This window comes from Chrysemys picta, chromosome 11 (genome assembly GCF_011386835.1).
Source record: "Chrysemys picta bellii isolate R12L10 chromosome 11, ASM1138683v2, whole genome shotgun sequence".
Taxonomy (NCBI): domain Eukaryota; kingdom Metazoa; phylum Chordata; order Testudines; family Emydidae; genus Chrysemys; species Chrysemys picta.
This window is the reverse complement of record NC_088801.1, coordinates 31,518,040-31,533,786: the sequence shown is the minus strand read 5'-3', so window position 1 is coordinate 31,533,786 and position 15,747 is coordinate 31,518,040. Positions and strand designations below refer to the sequence as shown.

The following is a 15,747-nucleotide window of genomic DNA, read 5'->3' as shown; positions in this document are numbered from 1 at the left end:
CAACCAACACCTGCTTTTTGCCCCGCCCCCCCTCACTCACCCAACAATGCCTGAGCAAAGGCAAGGCCATTTCCATCAATGGTCCTCCTTTTTCCTTTCCCATATCTTACCTATGCCAAAATGCCAGGCAGAGCTCAGACCTTCCCCAAATTGTGCCCAGGTGTCAGCCCCAACTCAGCCCCCCCCCCAAAAAAACAGGGTAAAGGTACCAGCCCCAGCCCCCACCAGTACTACCTCCAGGAGTCTCCCCCAACCTATCCTCTGCTGTGATACTTTGTCCATGTGCCAGCCTGCCCACCCCCATACTATGTCCACCCACCAGCCTGAGCCCAGGCCTGTCCACCAGCCTGCCTCCCCCCTTGGATACCGTGTCCACATGCCAACTCCAGCCCAGCCTGGCCCATCCCAAGTGCAGGGGCCAGCCACTGCCCACACCCACCCTCTTCCTTCCAATACCGTGCCCTGGTGACAGCCCCAGCCCATCCCGCACACCGTGCCCAGGTGCCCCAGACCACTCACCCATATCGTACCCAGGTGCCGCCCAGCCCAGACCCCCATAGCCAGTGCCCAGGCGCCAGCCCCAGCCCAGCCTCCCCAGGCCCGTGCCCGGCGTTGCAGCTCAGCAGAGCCGAGCTCAGCACCTCACCCCAAGGTACCTGTTAGCAGAGCGCCCTGCTGCTAAGCCCCAGCAGCCCCCTCAGGTCTCCTGCTCGCAGCTCCTCCCCCGCCCCAGGCCGGGTCCCCAGGCGCGGAGCCGCGGCGGCGCAGGAAGCGGCGGCGCTGGGCTCCCAGCGGCACAGACATGCCCATGCACATTCCCAGCCTGAAACTTTCACACTCACTTTCCAGCCCCACCCAGCCCCTGCAAACCCCTCCGCGGCCAGGGGCACCGCTCGAGCGGCGGGGCCGGCACTTACCTCCCTTCCCCGCGGGGGCCCGGCTCCTCAGCCCCTCTCCCCCTCCGGGCGCCTCTGCCTGGCCCTCGGCGCGTCCCGAGCGGGGCTCCTCCGCAGGCAGCCAGCGGGATGAGCTCATTGGAAGCAGGCGGCAACAACAACCGCCGCCTTACGCATTCTCCCTACGGCCGCCTCCCTCCCCCCAGCGGACAGACTCCTGCTGGGGGAGGGGAGCGAGCTCCTGAATAGCACCCAGCTTACGCCAAGTACGCCCGACGCTCTGCCTTGCAGCCTCCCACGTCCGGTCCGGGGCTTGGCTGGGCCCGTGAGATCCCTGAGCAGCCCCTCTTCCCCTCTGCGGGGCTCCGTCTGCAAACAGAGCCCTGCCCTCACACTCCAAAGTTACTACTGCTTGGAAAGAGGCACCCCATAAGGGAGCGATTAGCAGCGCTAGTGGGAGGAGAGGGGGACTCAGCCAGGCTGGTTTTGCTGTAGCGAGGGTCCCAGCTAGGGTTTGTCTTGACTGTCCTCCTACCCTTAACATCAACAATGCAAAACAGAAGCCAAATACAAATTAATAAGGCAAGCCGATGGGGTCGCACGGGGGGGGGGGAATCATTTGCATACGGACTTGTGGGTTGCCCACTGCTGTTAATTTGTGAGTTATGATGTTGTTGTTATTTTCTCTCAGTGTTCCATGTTATGAACTTGTGTATGATGCTTGTTGTAATTTTATGTTCTTAACTTTTCTGCACTGCGTGTTCTTGTTTAGGTGTATGTTGTATGTGTGTTCTAACTGGTGTGTGTGCCCTGGTGTTCACTGCTGTCATATGTCACATGTTATCAGTGCTATATAGTACTAAACAATACCCAGATAATTTGGATAGTGCAGATTACAAAAAAGGGAAGATTTTTAATGTCTTAATGAAATACAGTGCAAAAATTCTTCATTATTAGAGGATGAAACTTCAAAAACTGCTTTAAAATCAACCCAAATGTGATGGTATCTCCCTCCAAATCACAGTCTTCACAGGCCTATGCTGTTTGTTTGTGTTTCAATTCAAATATATTTGTATCACCTTTCATAATGTCTTAATACTTTATTCTATAATCTGTTTTCTCTCATTTTTACTTTTGTTTGTTTGAAAGCAAGTGGGAAGGTTAGAGCAGAGGTTCCCAAACTTTTTGCTAGCCTGACCCCATTTTAATGAATTATTTCCTCCTGGGACCCTAGCCACCAGGGAGGACACCATTTTGAAGAATAACATGGCATCCGCTGCACAGCATGACCTCGCATGCACTATATGTGTGAGGTGACACCTCATGTAGGACACCATTTTCCTCTGCAAAATGGCATCCTCCGCATAGCATGACCTCATATGTAAGGTGCATGTGAGGTCAAGCTGTGTTGAGGATGCCATTTGGTAGAGGAAAATGGTGTCTTCCACAGATCATGAGCTCACATGCACCACACAAGAGAGGTCATGCTGTGCGGAGCAAAATGGCATTCTCTACACACTAAGGATCATCTGATAGTGCAACACCATTTGGGGTCACAACCCACAGTTTGGGAACTACTGTGTTACACTGAACATTGAAGAAGGTGGGTTTGACCTACCATGTAGCTATTATAGTTGGCAGCGGTAGTGATGACCTATAGCTAAGATTGCCCAACACTTTCTTTTCACTGCACAGAATGGACGGTGGTCATGGAATGAACTGGGGCCATGTACTTATGAGGCTGTTATCTGTACACCCCTTGCCTCATTTGTTGCAGATGTTGGAAGGTGTTCAGCGAATAAGACAGAGAGCTGAAGGAAGAGAAAAGATGATCCAGAGAGTGGATTTGTAGAGAGTTAGCGGGGCCGGGAATGTGTGTGTGAAAGTTGAATACCATGCTTGAGAATTGGATTCTATCCTTGCCTTTGCTGCAAAGTTCCTGTGTGCTGCTGAGCAAGTTGCTTGAACCAGACATTCCACAAATGGCCACTAACTGTGTGTTCCTCATTTTCTGAATGCCCAACTTGAGACTCCTGGTCTGATTTGCAGCCCTCACAACTGCAACTGAGGTCAAGGGGAGTACTATTCTGAACATACGGATGTATCTGAGGACAGCCTAAAACAGTCTGAGCCCAGTGCATGAATTGCCACAATCATTCTAGTGGGTTTTAACTCTGAAACATAAGCTATATCTTTGTTGCAAAAATAGGTGTGTTTTTACATTGAGATAGCTATTTTGATGTAAAATCCCTGTGTAAACAAGGCACAGGTAGCTTTTACCTCTATGTAACAAGTAGAGGCCAATGCCGTACCCCCATCTGTGGGTTACTTTAAACAAGATAAACACTACAGTGCCTTATCTGCACTAGGATTTTACATCAGGATAGCTATCTCAAGTTAGATCTTGATGTAAAACATCTTTTTGTGCAGCGAAGACATAATGTTAGTGATGGCAATTTAAATGTCATCATTAGTTATTTCATAGTTGATCATTTTAGCAGAAACATCTATCTAATGTTCTAATCCCACAATCCCAAACGGCCTCCCACACCTCCGCAGGTACCACAAACCCCAACTATCCCCTGCCTAGGTACCAATTTCACCTCATGCAATTTCTACTATTATTATGCTATTATTCATTACCAATCAAAATTTTTGCAACACACTGAAAATATGGGGACAGAGTAAAATAAACTTAATTTAATATAAAAAATAGGGGATTCCTGTGCAGATTGAGTTATTCATTTTCATATTTAATTTATTAAAGCCTACATTTTTAATCTTAATGAAGCTGTTGAATAATCATTAGAGTGTCAAAACATCCAGTTTGCCACAGTGTACACAGAGCCTTTCCACAATGCCAGTAAGAGGTATAGGATAGAGCCCGTGAATGTCTTGATAAACATGTCATAGGATTATATACAAAAGTTACATCTTAACAGAATATTTAAACATGAATACCATATGTGGTAATAGAAAAACAAAACAAAACAGAAACAAGGAATGTTAGTGTCCTAACCGTGATGCAGTTAAATTTTATCTGCTGCTTATGTTTTCATTTTGACTTTCTCTAACAACTTAATAGCTGAAAACTTATCCCAAAAGAAGGACAGATTGTTGTGCACAACTCACCGTATGGCTGGATACATCAGCTTCTCTTCCTTCCTGTAGAGAATCCTTGTTGATCACATTCCATTCCCTCCTTTTTGTTTTTGTGATTGAGCCTATCTCTGGAAAAAAGGAGATTTTCTGTCCCTCAAAGGAGATGTCTTTCTTGGATCTGGCAGCCTTTACGATTCTTTGTGTCTGAAATCTAAAACAAGAAACCAGGAGACTTACAAGTCCAGTGTTCTGTGATGTGTGCCTGGTCAGGATCCTGAGGTATCGCTGAATAATGTGATAGTCCTCTGTATCTAAGTCAAGGAGCTTTGGGATTCTATTAAGAATAAAGTCAATTGGATTTAGGTCCTGCTGTTCCACAGGGAAGCTCAAGATCCAGATATTTTTAGCTGTAGCTTGATTGTGAAGGTTCCTTACTTGTCTCTCGGTACAGAAATACGTTTGATCACAAAAAAAATCTTTCCTCTCATCAGTAGCTTCCTCATGGGAGGAGTTGAGTCGACAGCTGTTTTTCCACTTGCACTATTCCCCTGTCTGCCCCTTTAACTCAGTTGTTCAGATAATTTGTCCGAGCTAACAGATTTTCCAGCTTTGTTTCACAGAGGTTATGGCTCCCCTTATATCCTCAAATTTATTATGCAAGCCCTCAAGGTTTTTAGAGAGCTGTTCTGATCACCGAGAGCCTCATCCTGAGATGATAAATACTGCAGCAGAGTGACCAGCAACATTGGGGCCCAAGGAGCTAAGAAATCCGATTTCTTTGCTTTGTCTATGTACTTTTTGTTAGAAGATTGTTGACTTACTGAAAAATTCTTAATAAAATATATTTTATTGACTTTACAAGAGAAAAACACAAAAATGAAAATAAAACATAAAATCAAGTTACAAATAATATCTTTGTTAAACTACTTTATGATCGGTAGATATTCTAACTCCAATCCCGCAAGCTCTTCTGCGTGACTAGATCCCTGTGCAGAGTCCCAATGACTTCAGTGGTACCTAGGGTGACCAGATATCTTGATTTTATAGGGACAGTCCCGATATTTGGGGCTTTTTTAATATGGGCTCCTATTACCTCCCACCCCCATCCCGATTTTTCACACTTGCTATCTGGTCACCCTAGTGGTACCAGTCACATGTATCAAGTGGTTCATATGCATAAGTATTTGCAGAATTGCAGTTCATCTCCTGCAACACTTTCTCTATATGGAATACACACAAATAATTATGTATATGAGTAAGTGTTTGCAGGAACAGGCAGCAAATTTTAAGCTCCTTGAGGCAGAATTTATCTTTTTTGGCTTTAGCATACCATGCAAACCTATGGCACTGTATAAATAATAAAAATAATAAACATTAACTAAAAAACCTCTGAATGTCACTCTGTTCGATATTTTTTTTTCAATTAATCATTTGTTCCCTACACTTTCTTTCATCCTCTCTTTTCCAGTTCTGATACCTTTGTTGCCTATCCTAACCCTTGCTCCTGTTATGTCTACTCTTTCCCAACCCCCTCCAGTTCTCTGTTCTGTTTGCTCTATGTACAGGTTGGCAGCAAAGTGAAATTTACCAGAAACTTGACCTCTGTGCAAGGCCTGGCCTGGCATACAGCACTTCAGAGAACAGGGTGCTAGTCAATTTTGCTTTACTGCCAGTCTGCCAGCACTTCATTTCTGCAAGGCATACAGAAGAAAGATAACAAATAAAACCCTGTCATTATACCACAGGAATTATTGCCCTTAGGGGGAAAAAACCTGTATTTTGTGGGTGTGTATGCCTGCCTACACCCAAGTTCTTAAATTTTTCTATTTAAAAACTAATCTTGAGCTAGGGTCAACATCAATGATCTCACTGGAACAGTCAGTGCTTGAAAAGAAACTAAGAAAACTGAAAATCTCATACAATGCTCCAGAACAAAAGCTGACAATGAATATGGCAGTTTAAAGCAAAGTAAAGTCAGAGATACTGTACTGCAAGATGAGATTTAAGTGGCCCTCAGATTCTCTTTTTCCTTTTTATGAGTCAATTGCAAATTAATATTAATTCTTTATTTAACTTTCGTACATTTTTGTAGGCTGAGGGGGGAGACAGTGGTGTTTTTTGTTGTTGCTCTTATGAAAGGGAAAAGAAGCAATGGGTACTAAACTTCTCTGAAAAAAAATAAAAGAAATTAAGTGTTACTACTCAGTTCATGCAAGTGGAACAATCCATGAACACATACAGCCAGAGACATTCTAGTCAGAAACAGCCAACTACACACATGAAGTGCGAGGAACGGAACCCATGATCTTAGGTTCCAGATATTATAGGGGTCTACTGCAGTGGGCTAGAGTAAGTCCTCTAATTTAGCTGCTCACACTGGGAAAATATAATGAACTGGCTAGAGTGTATATGTACTCCACTACCCACTATTGGATGGAGTAAGCATCACTGGACAGTGTGTCACATGTCCTACATACTGTTGACACATTAGTTAAAGTAGCAGGACCTGTACTTTCAGAGCAAGTGAGATGTAGGTTCTATTCCTGCTGCCAGGGTGAAGCTCCAAGAGGCCATGGTTTGCAGCATAGTGACCACAACCCTAAATTCCTAGGTGGCCATCAATGTATCACACTGTAAACACTTGAACAAGTTAGTTTCCCATCTTCCCTCCAGTAGAGGGAGTGCAAAAAAGCTAGTTAATTACAGGAGTTCTTGCTCACTTTCTGCAGTGGGATGAAATAACATCTGAGTAGGGGGAGTGGTTTGTGATGGCAATTTATATAAGTTAGTCTGTTATGGAAAAAGACAAAAGTAACAAATTTATTGTAAAAAATACTAACATTCACAGATACCATTATTTTAATTAAAATCTCTTTTTATTGGAAAATTAAATTGTTGAAATGTACTTAATTGCATGTAACTCATGGCAGCTGCCTGTTGAGGACTGTACCACCAGTAGCCTCCTGCTCAGAATACATGAGCCCCTGTGACAAATCATTAGATCTGTGAGATTTCCTACTTACTTTTAGTTTTTCCATGCAGCTCAGGTTTTAACTTGGCAGCCCTCATCTGCCTCATCAAATGGATCACCTGATACTGTTATATCTACTTGCCTAGATGCAAGAGTCTTTAAGCGGTAAAAACCATTAATAAATATTTTAAAATGTGAAAATCATTGAATCCATGAGTCCTAAGGACAAAGCTACATCCTTGCAGTATTCAGTCAATAAGGGCTGATCTGGATGCTCAGATTCCTAAAGGACTCAGTGGGCTAAATTTTGCTTTTAAATTTGCATCTGTAACTCTCACTGAAATCATTGAGAACTGTAAGTGATTATCTGAGGACGGGATTTGGCTCACTGATTCTAAAGTCCTTTTATCCTCCAGTGATTGCATGGCTTTCCCTATTCCTACTAGAGTAGTTAATCTATTGCCTTTTGCCACTCTAGAGTTCCCATTGCTTTGGAAGGTCTACCAGAAGAAAAAGCAATATAACGACACAATTAGTGGCAGCAAAGTTATTACAAAAGAAGGCTATAACGATCTCAAGAACATGATCAAGCCAATCGACTGGAGTCATCCAGATTCAATGCTTTGCTAGGCTCCCTTCCTCTCCTTTCCGTTCCTTATCCTCTTCTCAGTATCAAAAAACTGATTATATCTAGAATCTTGATCAGGAGACAGAAATTATTAGATGAGCTTTGCCCTATATTTTATCTTGGGAGTCTCTCACTTATGAATCTGATTTCACAAGGAATGATTGATATCTAAGGAGGAAATCAGAGATTTATAAGATCCTGTGACTTGCAGAATTTCATTGCTTATGGATGGTACATACATAGCAAAAGCAATGAATTTACTTAGCATTAGCCACAATTCAGCAATACTCTGAAGCATGTGCTTAAATGCTTTGCTGAATAGAGATAGACTTAAAATGTGCTTAACCTTAAGCAGGTGCTTAAGTGCGTTGTTAAACTGAGGCCTTAGTGAAGAGTGTCAGTAGTACTAGCTCAAAAGTTCTGCTTTGGGACATACCAAACACACATATGCAAGAGATGAGCAGATTACAGAAGAACATCCATGGTACAGAGTTTAGAAGTCATGCTCCAAAAGGGAGGAAGTTTTGAACCCAAAGTTTATCACAAACTTATGTATGTGACATTTTTATAAGTACTCGAACAATAATGAAGAATGATGGATAAACATCAGAAGTAACGGAAAGGCAAATGTTTTCAATTTGAAGAAGCACCAGTTGTATGTCTGGAAATCAATTAATAAGTGGAAAACTCTGCTTCCAATTTATTTTCCGTAGTGCCAAATGATTTTGATTAGTAGAAAATTAAGCCTTATCCTGAGGAAATTCCCCAGATGTAAAAAAATCTTTGAGTCTCCTTGAAAAATTAGAAGCACTGGAAACATTTAACTGATAAAAATATAGTCGATAAAACTGTTAACAAGGACAACCATGCTTATGAACAATGGTGTTTTATAATTCCTACAATTACACTTTTTGCCATTCAGGAATTAGCCACATCTGTGGCATGGGTCCAACATACAGATGGGCAGGTAGAGGTATTCATTTAGATTTCTAAGAGTCTCTAGAGAAAGAAGGTCTCAAAGGGGAACCTCTAGAGTTTCTCAGATGGAACAAATGATAATCCATTCTTATGGTTATGTAAATTTAGTCCAGTATGGAGTTGAGAAATTCATTGCTACTATGATCCTTCCTCCCTGCCAGTGATTGTGTCCCTCAGAAAGCCATACTGGAAATAAATGAGGGTTGGGGAGTGTTCTTTCAAAGATTTGTTACAAATACTTTGTGTTTTTTTATATTTGTTTTTGATTTTAGGGACAAATTAAGGATCCCAGATCGTAAGCCACATGGGGAAGAGAAAGTTTAATGCCCTTTTGGTGGTGGCTGGAGGCATGATTTCTATGTAGGGCAGAAGAAAGCCTTCAAGTGAGCTGGGGAAAGTGCACACAGCAATGATCCCTGCTGCTCCTTCAGAAAATGTGTAGGATTCTCTCCTCCCAGTACAGTTTGACACAACTGGTCACAGTGGAAGCAAAGTCGTAGACATGCCCCCAGCGCACTCACACACAGTTCTGTAGACTATGTTTAACAGCAATAGACACCACCAGAATCTAAGCACTTAAACATAGTCTGTGACACACAAAACTCAGTAGACAGGACCAAAAACTGCATTCTTTAAGATGGATGAGGGGATGTTCCTGGGTAAGATTTGGGGGTGAAAATTTTTCTTGAGTTTTCCTTTTCTGTTGTCTGAGATTAGTTGTTACTGTCAGAAACCGAGATATAGGCAGTCTTGCCTACTAGTCAGAGCTGGAGTCAGTGGCCAGGAACAGCACCAAACGTCAAAGTCAGGAACCGGGAATCAGGGGCTGGAGTGGAATGGACAAGGCTGGGCTGGGCTGGGCAGGGCCAGAACAAGGCTGGTAACAAGGTAGGATCAGAGCTGGAGCAAGACAGACACAGAAGAGATCACAGCTGCAGGCCTGTACATTAAGCAGCCAGAGATTGGTTGTTGCTGTTGGGCTTAAAAGTGGGTTTCCTGACTTCAGCAGCCAATGAGACAGCCCTGCTGTGGCTCATCTGTGCTCATAGGCTGCCTAGAGATTGGGCAGGTGCAGCTGCAAGCCATCATTCTTGACAGTTACTTCTATTTGATTATTCTATGCTATTTTCTGGGAGAATTAGTTTGATTTGTGTACCAGTATTAACAGTGTAGGGCGGTTACTGTAAGTCTAGTTATTGCCAGGTTGCTCGCACATTCTGTTTCAGTGCTTTTTTTAGTACCAAATTTAAATAAGAAAGACAAGATAAATGCAGCCAGGAAATGGGAAAGGAAAAGTGCCATATAGTCTTGCTCATTCTTTCTTTCCTTCTGTGGCTTTTCTAAAAAAAATGTGCCATCAAATCTGGAGAAAATATGTTGCTGAATGTAAGAAGTGGCACCACATCTATTTCATCAAAAAATCATCTAATCTAAGTTAGCTTCAGAATCTTCTTAATGGTATTTTAAGATGACCTTCCATCATTGCAAAGATTCCATTAATCACATCAAACTCCCACACAATTTTTAATCCTATCTTAGTGTTTCTGTTTGATTAAGAAGTTTATAAAGAGCACCATCAAGTTCTTTAATCATCACTCCACATGCATATCTGCAATAGGGTCCCATATACGATTATAAATAGCTACTTGCAATGTTTAGTCCATTGCTCCACTGAGATATATCTAGGAATTTATTAGCCTTCAAGGAAAGACTGATCCTCTTAGCTGCTAATACAGACTTTGGACACCATTGTTTCTGATAGATAGATAGATAGATAGATAGATAGATAGATAGATAGATAGATAGATAGCACCTTACTAATTCTACTAGCTTCCTCAGTGAAGCTCTTAGGCTATGTCTACAATGACAATTGAATGACAAAACTTTTGTCTTTCAGAAGAGTTAAACTTCCCCCCCTCCTTCCCCTCGGAAGACAAAAGTTTGGCCGCAGTGTGAACAGCGCGTTGTCGGCAGGAGCCACTCTCCTGCCAACAACGCAAATGCCGCTCATTGGGGAGTGGAAGTTTTTTGTTGGCAGGAGAGCCGACAAACAGCAGCTACACTGCCCAATTTTTAGCAGCATGGCTGTAACGACACAGCCGTGTTGCTAAAAGCTGTGTAGTGTAAACAAGCCATTGACCTATTGACTTTAGAAAACAAATTCCAGTTTTGCCAACGAGGCTTCTAAATCCCTTAACAAGAGGGCATCTTCAGTCCTGTAGAGCTGATGATGTCAGATCTATGTAGTTTCTGAAGTTAACAAAGGCCTCCCTTGAACACAACCATCCTCAAGCCCGACCTCCTGAATGCAGCCAGACTGAAAATGTATCATGCAAATGCATAGAATCATAGGACTGGAAGGGACCTGGAGAGGTCATCTAGTCCTGTCCGCTGCACTCATGGCAGGACTAAGTATTATCTAGACCATTCCTGACAGGAGTTTGTCTAACCTTCTTTTAAAAATCTTCAATGATGGAGATTCTACAACCTCCCTAGGCAATTTATGCGGTGCTTAGTTATCCTGACAGGAAGTTTTTCCTAATGGTCAACCTAAACTGCCCTTGCCGCATTTTAAGCCCGTTGCTTCTTGTCCTATCCTCAGAGGTTAAGGAGAACAATTTTTCTCCCTCCTCCTTGTAACAACCTTTTATGTTCTTGAAAACTGTTATCATGTCCCCTTTCAGTCTTCTCTTCTCCAGACTAAACAAACCTAGTTTTTTCAATCTTCCCTCAGAGGTCATGTTTTCTAGACCTTTAATCATTTTTGTTTCTCTTCTCCAGACTTTCTCCAATTTGTCCACATCTTTCCTAAAATGTGGCTCCCAGAACTGGACACAATACTCCAGCTGAGGCCTAATCAGCGTGGAGTAGAGTGGAAGAATTACTACTTGTGTCTTGCTTACAACACTCCTGCTAATACATCCCAGAATGATGTTTGCTTTTTTTGCAACAGTGTTACATCAATGACTCATATTTAGCCTGTGATCCACTATGACCCCGAGATCACTTTCTGCAGTACTCCTTCCTAGGCAGTCATTTCCCATTTTGTATGTGTGCAACTGATTGTTCCCTTCTAATTGGAGTACTTTGCATTTGTCCTTATTTACCTATATACTAATTTAATATATTAATTTAATCCTATTTATTTCAAACCATTTCTCCAGTTTGTCCAGATCATTTTGATTTTAATCCTATCCTCCAAAACACTTGCAACCCCCCCCCCCCCGCCCAGCTTTGTATTGTCAACAAACTTTATAAGTGTACTATGGTGTTACAAAAAAGAACTTCTGAAACAACAGTTAGAAATAAATTAAAGGCAGAAGAGAAACTGGACCAAATTCAGACCTGGTGTAAATGGGTGCAGTCAATGAAGTTGTGTCTGTTCACATCAGTGTTGACTTTGAACCGCTATATATAGATCTACATGCACTAGTCTATGTTAACTCTGATAGTGACTAGAGCAGATTATGAAGAAGTGCTGCTGAGAAATCATTTTGCCTTATAAAATGTACATATCTATTATAGAGACAAAGTGTGTGAAGTAATATATTTGATTGGACCAACTTATGTAGGTGAGAGAGACCCACAGAAGAGCTCTGTGCAAGCTCAATAGCTTGTCTATCTCACTTTCTAATATCCTGGGACCAACACTGCTACCACAACACTGCATACAAACATTTTATTTTGCATTTTCATAAATTTCCTAAAATCTCACTGCCTACATTTTCCTCCAAAATACCTGTAGTATACTCCGATAGTTTGGTGTTGAGATTGTTCTGTTAGAAATGTATAATACACAGGATCTGCAAAATAGCAAGATTCTGTAATCTACTCCTCTGAATTCAATGCCAATGTACAGTAGTATGTTTGCCACTAATTTATTTTGATTATATTTCATTTGTAGTTAACTTGTTCAAATATGAAGATGGTATGTGTGGGTGGATACTAGAGATGGTAAGAAGAAATGTGATTTCCCCCTTTCCCTCCCCCCCTATAAAAGATGTGCTATATAGGTTTATAATTCATTTTCTGGGTCAAGTCCTCTGTGGTTTGTGCAAACCCTAGGATGATACTGAAAGAAATACATCTTTGCTTTTAATGCTTGATCTTTAAAATTGTTGCAGTAAAATTTGTGTGTGGATTAAAAAGAATGGCTCAGTGATGGGAGGATACTTTAATGTTGTCACTGGACAGCTCAACTGGTGGAGGCTGTATAAATTGTAGGCGAACAGCAACATCTTGTGGCATAAAAAAGGCAGGTATAATTAACAGCTAATGTTAATCTTTTCTCAAGTGCAGTTTTAGCCATGTGGATTCTAGGACATTAAAGAGACAATGTGGGTGAGATCATATATTTTTTTGATCCAGTGAAAGATATTACCTCACTCGCCTTGTTTCCCTAATCTTTTATCAAAAGATTCTTCTAGACATGACTATGAATCATTAACGTGTCCTTTGAATAATGTCCACTTAACTCTCAGCAAAGAAAAACAAGTTTAAATTAGCCTCTGCTAGAGTTTGAAGTGTTCACAAAAACTTCAGAATCTTAGCCTCTCCTCCTTTCTTAGTCTCCTTTTCTCTTCCCTCCCTTCCCCTCAATCCACTTTATTAAAGTAGCACCTAAGGGCACCTAGTCACAAACCAGGACCCTGTTGTGCTAGGCACTGTACAAACGCAGAACAAAAAGACTGTCCTTCCATTTTCCAATCTCTTGATCACAAAGGCTTCTGGAGCACTTGACTGAACCTCCCACAAGTAATTTTCCATGACAAACACAATAAGATATAGAAATTGCCCTAATATTTGACCGCAAAATAAATTGTTTAATGAAACATTTATGCTCCAGTGAAGAGTAAATTGTATTGTTGTATAGTTAGAATATATATTTTCCATTTCCCCAAACTAGTGATGAACACCAGAGTATTTGTTAAATACTGAATATGAAGCTAGACCTCTCAAGATCATGTAAGATATGACAGTGAGATATGGAGTCAGTTAACAGTGTGTATCCAGTACCATCAGTTATAAACAGGGCTTTCAGAGAGCTGAATCCATCAATCTCAGGATGTGTACATTGCATAAGGGGAAACCAGCCATTGAGCAAAAGGAAGACTATAATTTCTTTGTCTCAGTAGCTGCAGATGACTGTGAAAAGTATCTGCCTAGTATAATAAAGTCTTCTATAGAACACTGACTTGGCAGCTCCCTCTCTATCCAGAAAGCTTGATGCCCTGGAAAGCCAGATAGACCAGAGGCAAGACTGATAGATCATTGGGAGCATGTGAAAGATCCCACTATACACCAGAAAAACTATGTATCATGGCAATGCAGACATGGCCAGTGGTAAGTCTGCTAGACCAGCACTCATCCTGTAAATACCAAAGACGACAGGGGAGGGTAGTCTAGGAGCTGCAGAAAGGGAAAATAAGGAACAGCAGCAATGCACCCCAAGGAGTAACAACCAGCGAGGACAGACATTTTTGCAAGAATGCATTATTGGGCTCTCAAAGCATATTTGCCAGTTTGACTGTGAACTTTTTAGGGGGAAGGGTATGTAACATGAGAAACAATTACAATATAAATTACACAGAAGAAACTGGAATTAGAACCCTGATTGAGACCCAAAACCACAGACCTCTGCCACTTCAGCTAAAGGAGAGCTTAGTTGGGAGTTATAACAGGTCCCTTATCTTATATATGGACCAGTCACTAGAAGATGATGTAACACACACTTTACAGTGTATCTTGATCTGTATATATTTTTAATATTGGGGGAAGGTTCATATGCTGGGAATGGTTTTGTACCTTGGTGTTCATTTTTTCAAGGTTGGAAGCAGAGCTTGACAGACTCAAGGGGATAGGTTCTTATGTAAAGCTGTTTATTAATAGTTTCATGACTTAGATTACATTTTTTTTCTTGTTCCATCTATGGGATGGGAGAATGTCAAATTGTTGTCCATTCTTGGATAAATCTTCAATGATTTATTGAATCTTCAACACTTAAATTACAATATTACATATGAATCAAAGACTTATTCCAATACGACTAAAAGCATAGTTTTATGGTTGCTGCCATACTCCATCATATCTCCATCATGAACTGCCTAAACTATGAATTCCCTGAGCTTAGAAAATGAGACATTGCCTTGTAAAGGGTAAAATTCATGCCTGCATAAGGCCAGCACAAGGCCTATGCTCACTTAAAGCCTTCAAACAGGAGTAATGAGGGAATTGAGAAGACCCTCTGCACAGAGGTAAATTTCACCTTCAGTAACCAACTCAGTATCTATTGAATTCCCATGGATGTTTTTCCATAGAATTCATTGGCATTTGGCTTGAGGTCTTACCCATTTTTGTAAATGTTTTGAGGTTTATAGATGAAAAAGCACTATAAGAATTAAACTATACTATATTGCTGTTATTCCAACTGTCAAGATGATTAAAGAATATCAGACGGGGGGAAATATATTTGTCACCAAAAGTTAAAAATTAAAAGGACATTGACAAGAATATTTCATTTTTGTTCACTCTGCATTGTTTATAGCAATGGTCACCAACCAATTGATCCTGATCAACTGGTTGATCCTAAAGAAGCTGCCAGGCGATTGCGATCTCCGGTGGTGCAGTTGAGCTGCTGCTAAGGCAGGCTCCCTGCCTGCCCCGCCCCACGCCGCTCCCGGAAGTGGCCAGTGCAGCCCCAAGAAAGGGGAGGCAGGAGTCTCCCTCCGTGCGCTGCACCTGCCTGCAAGCACTGCCCCTGAAGCTCCCATTGGCCGGAAACGGGGAGCTGTGGCCAATGAGAGCTGAAGCCAATGGGAGCTTCAGGGGTGGTGCTTGCGGAGAGGGGCAATGCGCAGAGCCACGTGTCTCCCTCCTCCCCCCTCACGAGTCACAGGGTTGTGTCGGCCCCTCCTGGAGTTGTGTAGGGCCAGGGTAGGCAGGGAGCCTGCCTTAGCCTCGCTATGCCGCCGACCGGGAGCAGCCCAAGGTAAGTGCCACCCAGCGAGAGGCCGCACCCCAGCCCTGAGCCCCCTCCCGGATCCAGCACCCCTCATCCTCTCTCCTGCACCCCAACCCCCTGCCCCTGGCTCAGCCCGGAGTCCCCTCCCACACTACGAACCCCTTGGCCCCAGCCCAGAGCCTGCAACCCCTCCCGAACCTCAGCCCCTTAC

The 15,747-nt window shown here is 42.5% G+C and overlaps 1 protein-coding gene across 13 annotated transcripts in view; it reads right to left on the bottom strand.

Annotated features, from left to right (window-relative positions):
- The window catches only part of TANC1 (tetratricopeptide repeat, ankyrin repeat and coiled-coil containing 1), a 197,688-nt gene extending 193,228 nt beyond the window's left edge, over nucleotides 1-4,460 (bottom strand). For 4 of the 13 annotated variants that reach the window (XM_008178485.4, XM_065560601.1, XM_042860822.2 and 1 more), the window contains exon 1: nucleotides 918-1,075. Coding sequence is in view for 5 of the 13 variants with exons in the window: in XM_042860820.2 (XP_042716754.1) it covers nucleotides 918-1,035 (118 nt within the window). In the remaining 8 variants the exon portion in view is untranslated. Of the gene's footprint in view, nucleotides 1-656; nucleotides 816-917; nucleotides 1,130-1,157; nucleotides 1,284-4,028 lie in introns of those variants that run through there. The other 9 variants (XM_042860820.2, XM_042860826.2, XM_042860823.2 and 6 more) reach the window with 7 other exon arrangements.
- Between the last annotated feature and the right edge of the window lie 11,287 nt (nucleotides 4,461-15,747).